Source organism: Peromyscus eremicus, chromosome 8b, assembly GCF_949786415.1.
Source record: "Peromyscus eremicus chromosome 8b, PerEre_H2_v1, whole genome shotgun sequence".
In the NCBI taxonomy this organism is placed as follows: Eukaryota; Metazoa; Chordata; class Mammalia; order Rodentia; family Cricetidae; genus Peromyscus; species Peromyscus eremicus.
The window spans coordinates 21,933,687-21,954,531 of NC_081424.1; the positions used below are offsets into that span (position 1 = coordinate 21,933,687).

The 20,845-nt window shown below is 38.6% G+C and overlaps 1 protein-coding gene across 1 annotated transcript in view; it reads right to left on the reverse strand.

Moving 5' to 3' along the window:
* Window positions 1-20,845, reverse strand: part of Tbc1d32 (TBC1 domain family member 32) — a 206,097-nt gene that overhangs the window by 23,658 nt on the left and 161,594 nt on the right. The window contains exons 27-30 of the mRNA XM_059272587.1: window positions 17,723-17,806; window positions 5,267-5,336; window positions 3,612-3,727; window positions 3,121-3,275 (exon numbers count right to left, since the gene is read on the reverse strand). Coding sequence (XP_059128570.1) covers window positions 3,121-3,275; window positions 3,612-3,727; window positions 5,267-5,336; window positions 17,723-17,806 — 425 coding nt within the window. The remainder of the gene's footprint in view (window positions 1-3,120; window positions 3,276-3,611; window positions 3,728-5,266; window positions 5,337-17,722; window positions 17,807-20,845) is intronic.

Sequence of the window (20,845 nt, forward strand, 5' to 3'; positions counted from 1 at the left end):
AGAAGAGTGGAAATGAGAGATCTTTTAAAGTTTCAATTATAATTTATAAGTTCTAATTCACCACAACAGTAAGAAAAGTGTAATAGATTGCAGAAAAAAGCAGCTATTTATTGTTTTCTACTGCTGTGGATGTGAACAAATTTTTCTATTATGGTGAAGAATGCTAACTGAACAATCTTGTCACTATCTACATGACAATATTTCAAGCAAAAAATTATTAAATTTCAGTATTTATTTCATAAAGCTTTGATTTTACTTTCATTATGCAGTACATATATATAAGCAAGATCTCTGTAGATATGTTTATAAATGAGTATATAAATTACACATGTACATATATAAAATACATACATACTCACACATAATGACACTTAATAAATGCTGCCATCTAACTTCATAAGCATAGCTCTTAGCTTATTCTTGCCGAAATATTTATTTCTTTGTCAACATATAGTATGTCATGAGAAATTACCAGGACGTTCAGCAGAACTGATGCCATATTTATTTTCTCACAGTTGAAGATCTTAACAAAATGCAATAAATAAATAAACAAAAACATAGAGTAATGTGCTTTTCTGTAATGTAATCTCTGAGATCTCAAAAGAATAGCAAATTCTTTCAAAATGCACTACTTCCAAGGCCTGGGGGTATTAATAGCTCAGTAGCAGAGCGCTTGCCTGGTTTGCACACAGCTAGAGTTTAAGACCCAGTACCATAAAGTAACAATGACAATAATAATTATAATAACAGTAACATAACAATAAGTCCTCAGTATAGGTTTCTAAAATGCATACATATAGGTTTTCTCTTCCATAAAATATGATTACAATTTCTATTTATGAAATGCTTTTCTTATATTATACTATAGCCTAATAATCAAGAGCTTCTAACAAAGCAACACTAAAACATATTCAAAACCATATTCATGTCCATTATTTATCACTAAACAATGTGTAATGATGACAACTTTAAGTTTAGACTTTTAGCTTATTATATTTCTATTTCATGAAAATGCTTCTGTGATTAAATATCTCTCACTCCATTATCATTACATAAGATAACCTTAAAGAGAAAAGGTCAAGTCTATATTTTCAAAGAGAATCCATTGAAAAGCATTCAGGCCATCCCAGGACTCTGCTGGCTCTTCCAAAGTGTAGGCCTCTGACTCAGGAATACAACCCTCCTCTACCTATGGAAGATCTCATTCTCCATAGGTGGAAGCTCCAAACCCCCGCACATTGTTGGTAATGATTCTCACTCCTCCTTCTCTTTGGATAGCACCCAAACCATGCTACCTACCCTGGAACCGTAGGTTCCCTACGTACCCTACCTCTGCCCGAATTGCCAACGGAGCCTTCCCCTTCCTCTCCCTAGGGCATTCCAATCCCACCATCTGAAGACCTGCATCAAATTACCTGCTAGCTCTGCAGGAACAATCGAAGATCCTCTCAAACCATCATCTTTCCCTCAGCTCCATCTCTTGGGCACCCATCATCATCTAAAGACTTGTCTTGGAGCATCTGCTTACCCCACACGAAGTGGCGTTACAGATTTCCCTAGTGGTACCTTAAATCCTGTTGAATCAGGACACTTGCTGATTAACTACTCACCCCAAAGAGAACCTGCTGGTGAAGTTGAAAGCTATGTTCTTCCCTGGCTGAATGGGTATCACATTAAATTCCACATGAGTCAGCACCAAGTGGCTACAAGACTGAGCTTTAAGTATTTCCTAGCTGACCCAAAACCTTCCAAGTCAGGGTAACAGTCAATATGGATCAAATGCCTATTCCCCACGAGTGAGCCAGAAAGTCATATCAAAAGATACAACCAATAACCCAACTCCAGATGCATAGGTCTCATCACAATCACACAAACAATATGAAGACCAAGACAGTATGTCCTTTCAAAATGGTGCAATCCCATAGTAACTGCTCAAAATAAGAACAACTTAGTTGAAATTTGAGACATAAAATTCAAAAGAACTAATATAAATATGCTCAAGGAGGTTGCTTTTCATATTCTGGCGAAGTGTTACGTGGGCTGCTGGAGGATAAGAGGCATCTAGTCTTACCCATCCAGGAACTCTACGGAACCTAATACTAACCTGCCAGGTAACACGTGCCCACTAGTGCTATAGTGGCAGAACTGTTATAAGGGTAGTCAACGACTCTCTGATTGTGTTCAAGGCCTGCTCCACCTGAGGGTATTCAAACCTGGTACAATCCCCGGGAGGAATTTACTACTGCTGTTTGGCTAAACTGACAGTAGTATGAAACTGATTTCTAAATATTTATGTTTATACCCATAGAAAAATACTATTCTTAACAGTATCTCAGCCTTCATCTGAGAATCTCTTCTTTGCAATGATTGGTGAATTAAGAGATTTATAGCTACTTATCACACAGAGAAGATGTGATGGCTGAGTGGTTAACCATAAGAGGACATTTATACTACCCTCTCTACAGTTCAGGAAGTATCACAGAAGACAGACAGGGCTTAAAGAATTGTAGGAGCCAGAAACAGAGGTGATGGCAGTTTTCTGTTCATGACACAGTCACTGGCATCAGCATCTCACAGGAACTGTGATTGCCTTCACCAGGCCGACACAACACCGGGACTATCAAAGCTCAATCAGGGATCAGGAAGGGGCTTATGGGGCCCTACCTGTCCCTGCTGCACTACTCACTAGTAATGGGTTCTAGGGGAAAGATAGTTATTTTTCCAATTGTGCACCCACTGGTGAGCAATGGATAACTTCAAACCCGTGGTCACACAGATGCCCTTAGCTAACCCAATACATCACAAAACAAATCAAAACAAAACAAAACAAAAGGCTATGAATATGGGAAAGGAACTTGAAGGAATGAAGGAAGGGGTAGGTTGACAGGAGGGGAAGGGAGACATGAGATGGGAGGAGTTGAGAGTAATCCTAATACATTATATACATGTATGAAACTGTCAAAGAACAGATTTGATAAAAGTTGTATTAATATCATTTAGGTAGGACAGTGACTAAGAATTCTTAGGGCACAGTGTATATACAAGATAATACTCTAGTAAAGTTAAATATGGTGTTTCTCAGGTTCAAATCTCCTTTAAAAACAGATTTTTAAGTCTTACAGAAATATGCAGCCTTGGCACCCAAAGGAAAGCAGAGGTCAGAAGCCTGGAGAAATGCTGAAGAAAATGGAGTGTCTTCTCTTTATCCCCTTGCATGATGATGAACAGAGAAGACACGAACCAGTCATGGCCTGTGTAGTTCCCTTGCAGGCACACTGCGGAACAGTTAAGGAACTCTGACATTATCTTAGGAGACAGACATTTTCATAAATACTCACTTTCAGGATCTCTATCTGGAAAGAGATATTAATTGTATGTAGTAAATCACTTCCCTCAGCTTAAGATTCCATGAGTACAACTGAATCTAAGGATCGTAAGTCAATTTAATATAGTGTCTGTTCAAAACACAGACTAAAATCCTATAAGGATACACTGTAACAAATCACAGAGTAGCTATTACTTATTACAGATATGTTAACACATCCTACGAAAAAACATGGGAAATACAGGAAGACAACTCAGTTCTGCATAAATCCACTCAAAAAGGATACGAAGAGAAGAAGTTACCGGTGACTGCTGTTGTTTCAGGAATCTCTCACAGTGCTTTAAGACCAAGGCAAGGTCACTTTCCGCACCATCTTTTAACAAGTTGAGGAACTTACCATACCTATGTTAAAGACCGCCGAAAAAGAAACACAGAATGAAAACTCTCAGGATCTTCCCTGCACATTCATCTTTAGACATCCATCAAAGTGTACTTCTCTCGAGAGCTCAGGGTCTGAAGTTTTCAAGAGTCTACTTCGAGGGTGACTACATTAAGCAAAGCACTCAATATTCATTCCTGATAGTTACAACATGTTTGGATCATCGGCAGTAAGTGTTAACATTCTAGGGTGGTGAAAGAGCAATGAGAAATCAAAATGATAGTAGACTACAGGTGAGAATAATGTAAGAAGTCTGCCTGAAATTAATCTAAAACACAGATTATTGAGTTTAGGTTTCTGGAATGTTAAGTCAAGAAGTACTGTGGAGATCATCTATGAATACTGGATATTGAGAGGGGTTTGGACATTTTGGATTGTGACTAGTACAGTGCTGTACCATAACTTGAAATGCCTTGGCATTTACATGGATCAAACATCTACTTATACTTAGGTGAAACTAATTCAGTTTTATCCAAGTTCCTATATTTGAGACACATGGAATGTGTGTGTTGTTTGTTCCATTTCCAACCTTCCTAAGACTTTACTTGGTCTGCATTTTAGGAAGTCTCCTTCTTAGTAGCAGTACTGCAGGTCATTTAGTGGTTTTGTTGCTGCTATTATTGCAATAACGCTACAGGATGGCATCTGTACCATGCCACAGTCGTCCAAACTCTACATTATGCATTATTTTCCATTTACTTCCTATGAATAAGAAATTACATTGAGTTAAAATATGTGGCCAGGCTGCTTATGTAATCTATACATTCCATTTCATTGGAAATAGAGCAGGACAGCATACTTTTATTAAAACATGTATATGGAGTCACATAATCAAAACAGTTACTCTGGTAGAAGTGGATGATCCAAAATCCCTGCCATGATTTTCATCACAATGGGCATTTATATAAGATTCGAGTGTTTAATAGATCTCGCAAGTGCCTTCCTAGATATGATTCAAACGATGACCCTCTAATTACAGGGACAGTTAAAAACATTGTATTAAATGAAGTTTGTTTAGAACAAAAAAAGGAGGTTACTATCCAGTTCATGATCTAATGTCCTCACTTCTTTTGAAAATTAATATATGAGTTCTAAAAACTCAAACTATGACAATTTTGGTTTATCCATTTGAACTTCTCAATCTACCCTTAAGGTATGTTTGTCTTCACTGGAACCTGACAACTAGAACAAATCATGTTTTAGGAGATGTATAATTGTGTCATAGTATGCTGGTTTTTGCAACGCTGATTTTTTGGGTGGAAAAAAACTGATAGTCATAGAGGAACACGCTAATTAGCTCTTGGAATAATAATGAACTGTAACTGATTTATAGCCAGAGGTAATTTAATCATGTGCCAATATCCTCAAAGATAACGTTATTATTTTCTGAGTGGTAAAGTCTGCATTTAAAGTATACAAAATAGTTGGTTGTTAAACATTATTAAGCACCCATCAGGTAGAGGAATTCTAGAAATGCACAGGAGAAACATTTCCCTACATACCTGACAGTCATTTTAATGCCAAGCTGCTGCACAGATGAGAGACTTTCATTCTTCACATTTGCATCAGTAGCTAACAACAATAGAAAAGGGAGTTATAAAAATGTATAAAAGTCTGCATAATAACCACATGTTAATTGAAAATTGATGAAAGCAATATTTTTACATATTTTAATGTGAATTTTGAAAACACTGATGAATTTGTTCTTTTAGGAGCTGTCACTTACATTTTCAAAGAAATTAACAGGAAACTTTTTACAAAAACTTTTATCCTATAAAAATCATTTAAAAACTGGGCGTGGTGGGACACATACATACCAGCACAGGGAAGGCACAGGCAAGATGATTAGGATTTTAAGGTCATCTATAGACATATAGTAAGTTCAAGCCCAGCCTGGGCTACATAAGACCCAGTCTCCAAAAGAAAATGAAACCAAAAAGTATATAAAATGATTAGTTCTTTAGTGCAAAACAGCAAAAAATGAACAAAATACAAAAAGCTATAAATCATTAAAAAGTGTTCTAAAATATGTTTTCATCATGCAATGGCTTATATAAAATTCTAAATGATAAGTATATGTAAGCATGGCTCTGTATTCCTTCCTGACATTCATGTTGAAATCTTTTAGTAAGCCCTGTAATATGCATCTTCTGACTTCTAGACACAGCTACTTACACACCATCTCACAGCCACTGTGATTACTTGTACAAGACCTTCACAAGATCAAGCCAGTCAAAACTCCAGCACAAATGGGGGATGGAGGTGAAGCTCTACTCCTAGTGAAGGAATTATTGACAGTGGATGGTTTCTGAGAGAGAGAGAGAGAGAGAGTGTGTGTGTCACTCTCTTTTGGGAACATGCTTGCTGGTAGGTTCTTCATGCCTGAGTAGATAGCCCCATGCACATGCACATATGGGCATCACTAATTAGACTCAAGGGGTTATTGGTTACAATAATAAGAAGAGGACATGATGTTTGGAAGGAAACAGGATGGGGCACTTGAGAAAGTTGGAGGGAGGGGGTGTTGATGGATCTGATGAAAATACATTTTATAAATGTATGAAGTTTTCAAAGAATAACTTTTAAAAATCTTTAAGGGCTAATATACATAGTTCAGTGGTAGAGTACTTGCTCCTGGGTCCAATGCTTAGTACCACACTCACGATCTTTTAGCAGACCATACTCGACTTTTACTGAATAACATTACACTGGGGTTGAGTGAATGGGTTTCTCTTTTCAGGTCAGATTTCCTTTGTAAAGTAAGCATTGTGATCACCTGCCAGAAACGGAAAAGGGGTTGCATGGTGCAGCCGACGGAGAAAATGAAAGTTTGGATTGGTTCTCGGACACACTGTATGAGCAAGTTGATGTGAATAAAAGCACAGTTAGGTACCATTCAGAAGTTAGCTGGAATTCTCTACATCCATCTGAAGAAAGTAAAGCATCCATACACAAAAATGAACAGTACGAAGGGAAGCATCCACAAATCACACAGTGACAGAGAGGAAGAAAAGCTAGGTTTTCTGAGTCCTATTATTACTGGAGTTTTCCATGCACTGCATATTGGTATATCTCATACTACTGATGTAATCTATTTCAACTGCAGACTCACTCATTCCTCGTAATAAATCATTTCTGATAAAGTGAGGAACACTATGAAGCCGTCAGAGGGATAAATGATAAAATGAAATACCATACACTGAAGAACTTTCCATGTAGTGTCAGAGATAAAATGTGTACACAGATAACTGATAAGGGGTTTTCAAAGCTCTAAGTGGAAGAAGAACGGCACAGATAAAACACTGTATGAACACTCCAAAGAGGAAGAGATTACTTCGAGCTGCTTAAGAAGTGGCATTTGAGCTGAATCTTGAAATATGAGTAGACTTTAGATCTCAGAGATGAGCAAGAACAAATTAAACATCACTGCCATTGAATACACACTCTGTAGACCAGCAACAATTGATCTTTACTGCTTGCAGGGGAAGCAACTAATACACCCTGGTTTGCCCGTGCATTTCATGTGCTGAGTCCCTGAAAGTCTCATGCTACAGGAACCACTCTAGTCCTTGAAAATGAGCCTGGATGCTCACCACGCCTGGGGTGGCAATTTTGCTACAGAAAACATAAAATAAAATAAAAAGTAAGTATGAATACTTAAAGCGGGGAGGCAGTACTGAGATGGTTCAGCAGGTTAAGGTAGTCCCAGCACAAGCCAGAGAATCCGAGCTTGACCCTGGAACCCAAATAAAGGGAAGGAAGGAGAGCCTGCTCCACAAAACTGTCTCCTGACCTCCATACATGTGCAGGAGAACATGTGTGTCCCCCACACCATAGTAACAGATGCAACTTTTAAAATAAAATCACCTTTTCTATGATGCTGGGTTAATTCCCTGTACACTATATCTGAGTCATATTTATACCGGGATCCAGTCAGTCACATTAGTTTATTTTGTCTCTAATGACAGCAATTAGGCTGTAGTTCACATAGCTCAGCATTTCTTGTTATTCGTAATTCTCACTGAACTGGCGGATACACTTTTTTTCACTGGCGGAAGAGATGAACTCTGCCCTTCCGGTGATAGATGACCAATCTGTGTCAACAACATCGCACAGCAAGGGGAGTTATTCAGTGTCATCTCTAAAAATTTCAAGCTTCTATATGCCACAGCGCTGTAACGTACCCTCAGGTCACTAGCAGGAGGAAATGCACCTATCATAAAGAGAGGCAAAGGAGACAGTTTGTTTTTCCCCCAGCTCTGCTTTATTTGTGAGCTCATTCTTCTGTTCCTTTTCCAGCACAGGAAAAGTTTGATTTTCATTTCCATTACTTGGTAATGAAACACATATAAACACACACACACACACACACACACACACACGCACGCACGCACGCACACACATAGATATATAGATATAAACACACATATTTGTATATAGATACACACCCACACACATTATGTATACAAATACATAAATGTATACACATACACATTTCTCACTTCGATAGTTTTATGGCTCACTTTTAAAATTATCATTATTTATGTATTAACTATAATTTCCAATTTTCAGTTGATAGTGTGTTTTTTTTAATTTAGCCACAGTTAAGTACATTCATATGTATACTTACTACAATGTAATCAGGTTAGGCCCATATAGGAACTAGGAACATTTTTATGATTTGTGTTTAGTACCTAAGGCTAATCCTTTATTTTACGATGCACTATGTTTTAGTTGTCTATATTTAAGTAGTGTAAAATTTTAGTGCCGTGCTGTGGGTGACAATGTCTGATTTGGCAAAATTTAAGTTGTTTTAGGAAAATAAAACTGAATATGTGAGATTTAAAAAACAGAATTAAATTGTGATCATATGCTCCTATAGACATGGAACAGACTGCTTATCAATAATCACGTAATACAGTGACAATAATAGGATTTCTAGGAGAGCTTTAAGTTACTTAACACTTGAAACCCTGGTACATATAGAACTGCTTTACCTGGTATGAACAACAAAACTCCTTCACTGGCCGGACGGTGGTGGCGCACGCCTTTAATCCCAGCACTTGGGAGGCAGAGGCAGGCAGATCTCTGTGAGTTTGAGGCCAACCTGGTCTACAGAGCGAGATCCAGGAAAGGCTCAAAGCTACACAGAGAAACCCTGTCTCGAAAAACCAAAAAAAAAAATCCTTCACTAGCACTTGAAACAATGCTTACGTTTTTCCATCTGGAAACTGCAATGCAAGTGGTTTTTACAGTAGTTTGATGTGGACCTTGTTTTGTAGACTGGGCTGGCATTGAGCCCCTACAAAAACTGCCGCTTCACAGCCTCCTGAGTGTTCACCGCCACTCCTGCCTTGGACAGCTACCTTAACAGGAGAGGAGGAGTTTGCAGTGGGTTCCCCAAGCCTGTGATCTATGAGTCATGGCAGCTCCCACCAAGGGACAAGGCCTCCGCATCAATGGAGAGTAGGAGGCAGTTAAGGAACAAGGTGAGAGATGTTGCCTCAAGTGACAGCACCACCAAATGGTACATGAAGATCGGGTTCTGTCAGTCCCTCCTTATGTCATCAAAGCTGTTTCCAGCTTGGGGTGATTGTCTGCACAGAGATAAGTCATTGACTTTCCTCTGCTTGAAAACTTATTTCCAAGGTCTAGTTCTCTTCTAGAAGTTTATGACTGTATTTTTTTGTTGTTGTTGTTTGTTTTTTGTTTTTCGAGACAGGGTTTCTCTGTGTAGCTTTGCACATTTCCTGGAACTCACTTGGTCACTTGGTAGCCCAGGCTGGCCTCGAACTCACAGAGATCCACCTGGCTCTGCCTCCCGAGTGCTGGGATTAAAGGCATGCGCCACCACCAAACATACAAAAACAAAAACAAACAAACAAACAAAAAAACCTTGCTCATGTCCAAAGGTAACAGCTCCCAATTATGGCTGTGCATCAACATCCTCTGAGGAGCTTTTTAACAGTAAAGAGATACAAGCTCCACAGCAGAGGAGTGAATTCAATTACAAATGGGGAGTGAGTCTTTGGTCGTTTTTAGTTTTAGACTTCTACATGGTTATTTCTTGGGTTTAAAGTTCAGATCCACATTCTATACATGTAAAATTCAGATACAGGTACAAGTGCACAGTAATATTTACTATACAATTTTTACTTTTGTGAAGGTTACAATTAACCTCAAAAAGGTGTTTTAAAAGAGTTGTAAGGAGGTACTGAGTATATCAAAATGAACATCAGCTACTCAATTTTTTTAAAAGTACAATTGTGAAAAGATTTAAAAAACAAACTTTGATATGAATAAAATCCTATCAAAACGTTTTTCTACATTTTTTTCTTTAAACAAACAAACAAAAAAAAATTTTCAAAGCAGGAATGAAGAAGTCTTCCCCCACCCTGCCCAAAATGGCTTCAGAAAATACATTAAAGGAGAAGCTTCAATTATTGAATATTAGCCTATAAAAGAAACTTTCATTTGTAATCCTAGATTAAATGCCATCCATCTATTGAACAAGAATCAAAACCTTTAGAAATAAGGAAGAGAAATGATATGGTAAAATCAATAAGAAAAATACAGTGATGAAAAAAAATAGGTATTTTGAGCCAGATGTGAGAAGATGCACTTCTGTAATTCCAGCAACTGAGAGTGTGAGGCAGGAAGATTCCAAGTTCAAGGCCACCTTGGGCTACATAGCAAGAGACTTTCTCCAAAATAAAATAAAGTGAAATGAATGTCTTCATGTGATTTTGATATTCTGATAAGTAACATAAGTGATATGCACACGAGAATGCAGAAGACATAACAGGCCCTGGACACTGATTAAGGACCAACCCAACAAGTCAACTTCAGTAATTTTCAACAGAAGGCTCAGCTTCAGGTTTTAACTGGGGCCAAAGAGCCCTAGTCCCAACACCCATGCCGGGCAGCTCACAACTGCCTGGCCCGTCTGCTCCAGGCAATCTGATGCCCCCTTCTGGTCTATGTGGGCATACATTCACGGGGCATACATTCATACAGACATACACATATACATGCAAATAAAAATAATAAAAAGCTGGGAGAAGGCTGGAGAAGGAAACACACACTGGCTTAGAAGTGTTTTCTGAAATCAAGAAATAGACACTAGAACTCTCAAACCTACCTGAATCATTGGGGAAAAGTCTAAGAGATAGAAAAGGGATTGGCCAATGACGTCATGCTTGAGGCCTTTTAGTTAACAATGAGTGAAACTAATGTCTTAGCTTTCATATGAAAATTATTTAAAATACTCAACTGTTTTAATCATAAATATACTCTGAAAATAGAATAACCTGACAAAATTTACTTAATAGGGACTGCAGTCTCTCATTCTGGAGTGCATTCTCTTCTATTTTGGGCTATGAAGCATGCACACAGAGCTGGAGGAGAAGAAAGTCAATCTGCCTGGTACTTGGCCAACAGTGTGGAAATAAATAAATTTTCCGAAGAGTAAAGACTTTCTGCACTGGAGGACAAACCCATGGTTGGAGGAACATTTGCTGCACGGCTGCTTACTGAAGCCCTGCTGTACATATCCTAAAGTCTGAGAACTCACCACCCAAAGAGAGCAGCTCACAACATGCCCTCGCTTTCTCCTTCCTTCCCAGCTAGGCTGCAGATTCTTCTGCTTATTTTTCAAAATGCACAGCCCACAATAAATTCAGTACCTGGTGACCAAGCTACCACAAGCACCTTTATTTAGTCCAAGCTTTTTGAGAGAAAAGGTGTTACTGCTTCCACGTCTTGGTTATACAACTACCCTTTTTGCTGTGGGATGTTCTGTATGGCAAATGTGTTGCTGATTGGTCAATAAAACACTGATTGGCCATTGGCTAGGCAGGAAGTATAGGCGGGACAAGGAGGAGAATAAAGCTGGGAAGTGGAAGGCTGAGTCAGAGAGACACTGCCAGCCGCCACGATGAGTAACAACAGCATGTGAAGATGCCGGTAAGCCACGAGCCATGTGGCAAGGTATAGATTAATGGAAGCCATGTGGCAAGGTATAGATTAATGGAAATGGATTAATTTAAGCTGTAAGAAAAGTTAGCAAGAAGCCTGCCACGGCCATACAGTTTGTAACCAATATAAGTCTCTGTGTTTACTTGGACGGGTTGGAGCGGCTGTGGGACTGGCAGGTGAGAGAAATTTGTAGATATCCTAAAGTCTGAGAACTCACCACCCAAAGAGAGCAGCTCACAACATGCCCTCGCTTTCTTCTTCCTTCCCAGCTAGGCTGCAGATTCTTCTGCTTATTTTTCAAAATGCACAGCCCACAATAAATTCAGTACCTGGTGACCAAGCTACCACAAGCACCTTTATTTAGTCCAAGCTTTTTGAGAGAAAAGGTGTTACTGCTTCCACGTCTTGGTTATACAACTACCCTTTTCTTTCAGCTCTGCTGCCTCACAGCCAGCACACTCCCAGACCTCTACCTATGTTTCCTCCTCTCATTGTCAAGACAGCAGTCACCACCAATGGCCAATTCAACTGTTCACATGTCGCTTTTACAACCTCTCAATGACAACAACACATTTCAAATGTTAGTTTTCAAGGGGCTAGCATTGCATCTGGAAGAGAGGAGCTATACCTGAAAAATGTGAGTTTCCATTAGTTCTCACCTCACTCTGTGCTACAATTTATTTCACCATTTCGGCATGTGCTATAGAGCTTTCTTTGAATATAGCTTCATATGATATACCTCCTTGAAAGTAGCAAACATTCCACAAATTTTAGGCAAAAAAAGAATGTGTTGGCCTACAATTTAAACAAAATATAAAAGACACGTATATACATATATCAAGGTAAAAGTTATTTTTTAGATGCTGGAGAAATAGCTCAGAAATCAAGATTATTGGCTGTTGTTCTAGAGGACATGGATTCAATTTCCAGCACCCATATGGTTGCTCAAAATCATCTGCAACTCCAGTCACAGGGGATCCAATGTCTTCTCCTGGCCTCTGTGGGCACTGCACACATGGTACACATGCATGCATACAAACACACATACTGGCAAAACACCAATACACATAAAAATGTAATAATAAGAACAAAAGAATTCTTTAAAAAAGTTACACTTTAGAGGCTGGAGAGATGGCTCGGAGGTTAAGAGCACTGGTTGCTCTGCTAGAGGACCTAGATTTGATTTTCATCACCCAAATGGCAGCACCCAACTGTCTCATGCCCTCTTCTGACCTCTGAGTACCCGGAATGCATGTGGTAGTACATACACATAATACCGGTATCCATAAAATAAAACAAAAATAATTTTTAAAGTTACATTTTAATAGTCAAAAGGGAGACAATGGTATTTTTCCAGTCTATAGATAAACTAGTCCCAGGAGAAGAGATTTTTATGAATCTACTCCTTTGTAAGGTATACTTAACATAACGTTGCAAAGAAGCAATTACAATACAAAAATATTTTGTTTGTTTGGAGCTGAGAAGAAATGAACATCTGTTAAGGTTTGCAAAGATACCTGTACGGGTGAACCACTGACTGCAAGTGTGCAGAACTTATCTGTTTGTCCATTCTTCTTTCTTTGAGGGGATAAACAGCCAAACTAATTTGATTTTTCCTGATTTGCAAATTTTATAGTGAGCTGAGATCCTGAGGGAACTGAGAACAGATGGATAGTTGTGTTGTTCTAATTTCAGCTACCTCGGGGCTTAGAAAGCTGTCACTTTTTAAAAAGACAATCGATTTCTCACTTTAAGGAACACAGAAAAGCAGTGAATAGGTCCAGGATTTGTTTTGAAGCATCCTTTATATTAAAACACAGGTCTTGCCAACTTGCAGTAATTAGAGGGCGATTTTACAATAGCAACCATTGTTCTACCATCTAGAAAGGACATGAGGATGAGAGCACTTAACAGCTCTGAGGGAAACCAGCCCTAACGCACTGTATCACAATGATAAATGTCCAGCTATCAGTCACCAGGAAGCCACTTTATTTTTGGCTTTACTATAAAGTTCTGGTAGATAGCTGTTCAGCTGAACCCTTTAAATAAGTTAAACTCACATTCAGGGTTTATTTGACTACAAAATACACCCCACGAATCCAACATCTGAGATTTCACTCAGCACAATTCAGAAATGTAACACATGAAATAAATACAAGCACACTAAGTAATCAATCTTGTTAAGTATTTTGATAAGAAAAAAAATCATACTATTTTCATATTATCTGTGGGAAATATGACCCAGCAGAACAAAGTACTATAAAGAACTACTGAAGGTGAAGATCAGTATCCTTCAGGCTGAAGATCTTGTTCACTCTAGTCCCAGTAGTCCACATGTCCAGAATCTTCTACTCACTTCCTGGTACAGATATCACGGCTAAACCCTGTTATGTTCTCAGGTAAGTTTTAAGGTTTATTCAAAAGATTATAATTTCTTTCTCCAATGCATATCTTCAAAAATCTTTTTAATTTATGATTTCTCTCCTTTATATCTCAGTTTCCTTGTTTTAAGCATTAAGGATTTTCCCACTTCAGAGCTGTTAGAGGGTCACATGACGCGATGCATGAAGAACCCCAGCACACATCTAAGCTGAATGGAAGCTCAGTGGCCATCAGTTCTCTCTACCTGACTTAATCTTTGCAGATCTCTTTTCATTTTCTTATAGCTTTTTTATTTTTTTTTCTCAGTTTGTCATTAAATGTAAATAACTACTACAGAATTGTCTGTGTGTTTACAAATATCACTCTATTTGGACTTGGTATGAAATTAAATTTTGGGCTTGTGAAGGAATTAAATTCATGAGAATAGAGACACTTATTGTGCTGGCCAGTTTTATGTCAACTTGACACAAACTACAATCACCTAAGGGAGGAGAAATGCTTCCAGGGCTGTAGGTACACCTGCAGGATGTTTTCTTAATGATATGGGAGGGCCCAGCACATGGGCTGGTGGTCCTGGCTGTTACAAGAAAGCAAGCTGAGAAAGCTATGGGGTACTAGTCAGTAAGTAGCACTCCTCCATGGCCTCTGCATCAGCTCCTGCCTCCAGGCTATTTCTTGGTGTGGGTTCCTGCCTCAGCTTCCCACCTGAAATTGCTTTTGGTCATTTCATCATACCAGCAGAAACCCTAAGATAGATAGATACACACACACACACACACACACACACACACACACACACACACACACATATTCAAGTAATACCTGACAGGTAAAAAGGAATGTGAGACCTAAAAAGCAAAAGCTTTTAAAAAGAAAGCTCATGAGCACCTTCCTGTTCCATGCTACAATGTTTACTGGTCTGATCTTGTACAGATCTTGTGAGGCACCCATGGCTGCTATCAGCTCAAGAAAGAAATATCTTCTTCATTTTACTGCATAATCAGTTCACCCTCTCAGCAGCTCAGAACAATGGAGAAAGTCCTTCTTTCTCTCACATTCTGTAGTCAACACATTACTTGGTCTTGTTAGCCATACATTCACAATGTACTCAGAATCCAAATGCTTCTTCCTACCTTCACTACTGGGACCCTCACATGAGTCATCCTAATTTATCATCTGGACCCCTCTGCTTTACCCTCTTCTCCTCCTTCAGTCTTTTCTAGTGTGGGAACCATAGTAAGTTTATAAAATGCAAACCACACAAACATTCATAACAAATAACTAAAGAAGTGTTAATATACTGATAAAATATGTACTTGTTGAAAAATGGTTATGCAGTTATCTGGAACAGGAGAAAGTTGGCAGTGGTGTTAACAGTGATATTCAATAAAGAAATGAACCTGAGTTATGAAGAGGAAGGGATGATGTAAGAGTATGTGTATCATAGGAAGTTTAGACTCTACTCAATGGTCAGGGGAAGGAGTAGAGGAATGAACAGATCCAGATTTGTGTGCCAAGGATCACACTTATTGTGTGGAGAGAGTATCATTTTTGCTGGGTGTGCTGGCATAAACGTCTTAGGACTATATTACGGAAGCTGAGACAGGAAGACAGCAAGGGCAAGGGCAGCTTACACTGCGCTGTGAAGCTCTGTCTCAAACAAAACACAACCCCAAAACAACAAAAATGCATGTGTTAAACAACCAGACTGAAAAGTGAAAAGCATGCAAAGGGTCTTTGATACCCTAGGCAAGGGGTAATGCTGGCTTTAATTAACAAAAAGAGGAAGAATGAGAGACAGAATAAAATAAATTTGAGATGCAGTAAAGATACAGTAGGAACATAGGAGTAATACTAGACAGCAAATATCAGTGCTGACTTCTCCGTTTCCCACTTGGATGCACCTCCTACCAAGACAGGACACAGAGAGACAGTATATGTCAGTAGGTGCAAAGCAGTTATTGCTGACACATTGAGGTTACAGAATGTCATGGTAGCCAGGCAACCAGCTAAAGCTCCTATTTAGCAACTAGAATTATGAGAATGAAGCTGACAAAATAAATAAATAAACAAACAAACAAACAAATAAATAAATAAATAAATACTGACTAGAAGATGTAAATGTTAAAGTCATTCATTTATATGAGGTAGATAAATGCTATTGCTTAATCTTATCTGAACCAAAATGTGAAGACTAATTCCTAGTGAGAGCTTTAAGAAGCAGAAACTTAGAGGAGGCAGAAAGTTTGTAAGTGATGACCACAAGAAAATAGTGCTTTCCAGGAACAACAGGGAAATCGCACATATGAATTCAGAGACTGGGATAGCATGCACGAGACCTGTACAAGCACAAAGCAAACAAAATCCCATCACAGAGGGAGGGCAGTAGGCATAAAGTTCTACCCTTAGCTAAACAGCCATTTGGTATGGTAGCTGCTCAAAATCAAAGGGTCAATTTTCTTTAAGAGTGTGAATCTCAGCTGGGCGGTGGTGGCACACGCCTTTAATCCCAGCACTCAGGAGGTAGAGGCAGGTGGATCTCTGTGAGTTCGAGGCCAGCCTGGGCTACCAAGTGAGTTCCAGGAAAGGTGCAAAAGCTACATAGAGAAACCCTGTCTTGAATAACCAAAAAATAAAAAAAATAAAAAAAAGAGTGTGAATCCTTGCAGGTCAATTCTCTTTGGCAGGTCCCAACCCAAGAGTATTTGGGAAACACAAATTGGACTCAATGTATTAAAAAGGGAGGGTTACCTGGGAATAGTAAGGAGTGAATATGATCAAAATACATTGTAGGAAATTCTCAAAGAATTAGAGTAATAATTTTTAAAGAGAAACTGAGGAGCTGGAGAGATGGCTCAGTGGTTAAGAGTTCTTCCTGTTCTTGCAGAGGACACGGGTTGGTTCCCAGCACTCACATCGTAGCTTATACACATCCTTAACTCCAATTCCAGAGGACCTGGTGCCTCCGTCTGGTCTCTGTCAGCACTAGACAGACAGAGACACACACAGACACACAGACACACACCACATACATACATACATGCAGGCAAAACACATACACATGAAATAAAAAAAATAATAATTTTTTTAAAAGAAGCAAAAAGTTAATGTGACTTTGCCATTTTCAAGGTGGGGTCTTCAGAAGGCTACGAGGACTAGATGAGAGAAAGAACATGCACACACTGATTGATGTTGACTGGATGATGTCATGTAGGGACAGAAAAACAAGAAGCCATCACCAGTCACATTTCTTTGATGTTGGGGCAGAATAATGAGTCGAAATCAATTTTTTTTGCTATAATTTTCCCACTCTTACAGCAGCACAACAGAAAGCAGACAGACACAGTGAGATAGTTACAAGCTGATGAGACGAGAGAGGGGCATATGATAAAATCAGAAAAGTGGGCAATGCAGCAAAGAAAACCGTTGCCGCTGGAGACCAGAAATAAATGACGGTCACAGCATCACATGGTGTGAAGTGAGAGAATTTTCAGATGGGGAAACTTGCACATATCGGCACTCTACACACACGGCACTATGAAATAGTGCCTACTGACGGGCTGAACATTTTGCAAACATCACAATATGTAAGAAGATACCTGTATATTCCACGGAAGGGAAGTAGCACTCAGAGGGATTTTCGGTGAGATGAAGCACAAATTTTTCAAGTAGTTCTCCTAAAGCTGGAAGGAGCACAAGAGCAATTAGAATTTTAAGTCAGGAGAGGACAATGCGTGACAATGCATCTTTAAGTCACAGACTAGCATGTGAAAGTCACCTGAGGTCGGGTGGAGGGAGGAGAGGCTACAGGGTGAGAGAAGAATTTTAAAAAAGTCATCTGAACTCCACGGTTCTGAGGAGTTCAATTCAAAATGCAGACTTCTATTAATATTCAGAATGTTTCTGATTTCAATTAAATTTTAATAACTTCTCTTTGAACTTATTCAACATATAACTAAAAAAGAATTATGCATCATACTTAGATTACCTAACGACTACTTCAGAATTTGTTAAATGTTTTTAATGCACTCATGAGGTTATCGCATTTTGTCATTTGCATACAGAACAAATACTGAACTCTAGGACCAGGATTACTGCATAGCTCAGGGCACTTTCAAATCTGTGACATATTATGCCTTTCCTACTTAGCAGCTGATGGTATCTGATCAAGGGCCAGATCAAACAAAGCCTGCACTATCGGACTTAGAAGTGGCAAAATGACTTCTTTCTAGGCTGGTGTGATAATATCGCAGAGTTTGAAGATACCCTACAAATGGATGCCCCAGAGGATTAGAATTAGTGTGCAACCCAGAGGAATTTGTTTTGTTTCTCTAAGGAAATCTATCTGTACAATAGCTGACCGATTAATGATGAAACAGGTAATCTGAATCACACTTTGAAATTGTGCCCTTCTCTTACTTAGACTGTGAACCATGACCTTTATTAACTACATGGATCCTACTTTACATTCAAGTAGGTTTTTATGCATATAATTCTTCAAAGAAAAATTAGTGTTCAACGTGTAAAAACCATATAATAAAAAAGGAATGGTGTGGTTTTCCCTAATCGTAGAGCACAAGCTATAACATTTTTGATGGCTAGAGATGAAAATGAAATGTTTTTATTCATTGACTCTATTCATTATGATTTCAAAGTGAAATAAGTCTTTAAAAACATGAAAATTCAATGGGCATGGCTTAAGAAATACCTATCTATACAGATTTCAGTTTGCAAATGGTTGGGCTGGTTCCATATTTACAAATACAGGCATAAATCTATCATATTTCTAAAATTGTTTCAAAGGTCTTTCTTTTATAAATCCACATATAAGGCCCCTGGGTGACAACTTTTAACATCTATGTATATAAACTTTTGAGACAGATTTTGTAGAAGGACAATGTAACGAAGTTCACATATAATTATTCTTAATTTCATGGTTAAGACTAATGATCTAAAGTGCAAGGTACACAGTAACAAATATTGTTCAAAAACATCATTTTCAATGGAAATGTCCATTTCAACCTTCAATTACAAGTAATTATCTTCTTTGAGCACAACGATATTTGCTATGTGCTATGTATTTAAGTATAATGTTTGAAATAATGGGACAAATCAAAGCATATTGCCAAGCAATTACTGGTGTGAATTCTCTATTCAAACAAAGCATGATCTCTTCAAACACCAAAGGTTTTGTTGCTGTTTTTGTATACAGGCTCATACATCAATCTGCATGTTGCTTTGAACCTCATATCAGAAAGCACAATATTTACTTATATTGGAGTTATTAGATTTGCCACTGACACGAGGCTTGAGCAGAGACAGAGTGGGTCAAAGGAGATCTAGAGAGAAGCACAAGCCTGTATTTCTCTACAATGGAAACAAAGTGAGATGGGAGATTCTGCTTTCTAATCTTCCAGATACCAGGGGGCAATTTTAAAAATCTTATTTTGGTTTTTGTATTTGTTTTTAGAGGCAACATACTCAAAATACCAGCAAAATCTCCCCAAACCAAAAAAGTATCGAAGGTCACCAACATCCTAGCTTATTGGTGAAAGATTCTAAAACATAGGGTGCAAGAAGCAATTCTTAATGTTAAAAACAATTAACTGTAGAATATTGCCCTAAAATCAAACTACAGAATATTGTTTCGTCTAAAGTGTATATTAATCTTAAATGACAGGTCTGAAATTTCTATAAAGGATTATAATTATGGCCTTTCTACCTTTAATTATGCCTGTTCTCTGGGGTCGGAACATAGTTAAAAGACTCTAAGATTATATTTACAGGCCTAAAAGGGCACATGGGTTCTCTATAGATAAAAAACTGCAGGCAGAAACTGAAGAGAACCTATGTGCTGGCTTCACTTATCCTTTCACCTTGCCCCACCCCAACTCTGATTGTACGACAATGTCAATAATTTTCCCAAACTCTCATATTATAATTACACCCAATATGATTGTATTACCCACCACTGTTGTGGGATAATCTTTTTGTACACCGTGAAGATGTGTCTTTGCCCAGGAGCCTTTGAATTGGTTTCATAAAGTACTGAATGGCCAATAGGTGGGCAGGAGAGGAGAGGTGGGATTTCTGGGGAGAAAGAGGAAGAGGAGGAGGAAGCTAGGCACTGGGGTTTCACCAGCAGGCTCAGAGCAAATCTGATGTGTCTACTGAGAAGTAACCAAGCCACATAGCGGAACGTAGATTAAAAAAATATGGGCTAATTCAGTAATACAAGCTAGTTGGAAACAAGCCTAAGCTAAAGGCCAAGCTTTCATATTTAATAATAAGTCTCCAGGTTGTTATTTAAAGGCTGAAAATCCAAAGATAGTCCAACAAGAAAGCCTGCTACACCCCACTGAGTCTAAGGCTGTTATGGACAACTGGTCACAGCTGCAGGAAGGACATTCATTTTTCTTCAGGAGAAGGGGAAACAAAGGGAGAAGGGGAGGGAAGAGAAAGAGAGAGACAGGGTAGGGGTGGAGGGAGATAAGAAATTGGGAGGAAAAAGTAGTGATGGAATATAGGAAGGACTTAGAGGAGGGGAAATAGGAGGTAGATTTGATCAAAATATATTATACAAATATTAGACAAAATATATTTTCAAAGAGATGAAACATCTGGGAAGTGAGCAAATCAGGAGAGCCCTACCCTTATGAATGAGACCAGCACCCTTATAAAGTGGTTTAAGGAGCGGCATGGCCCCCTTCCATCATGAGAGG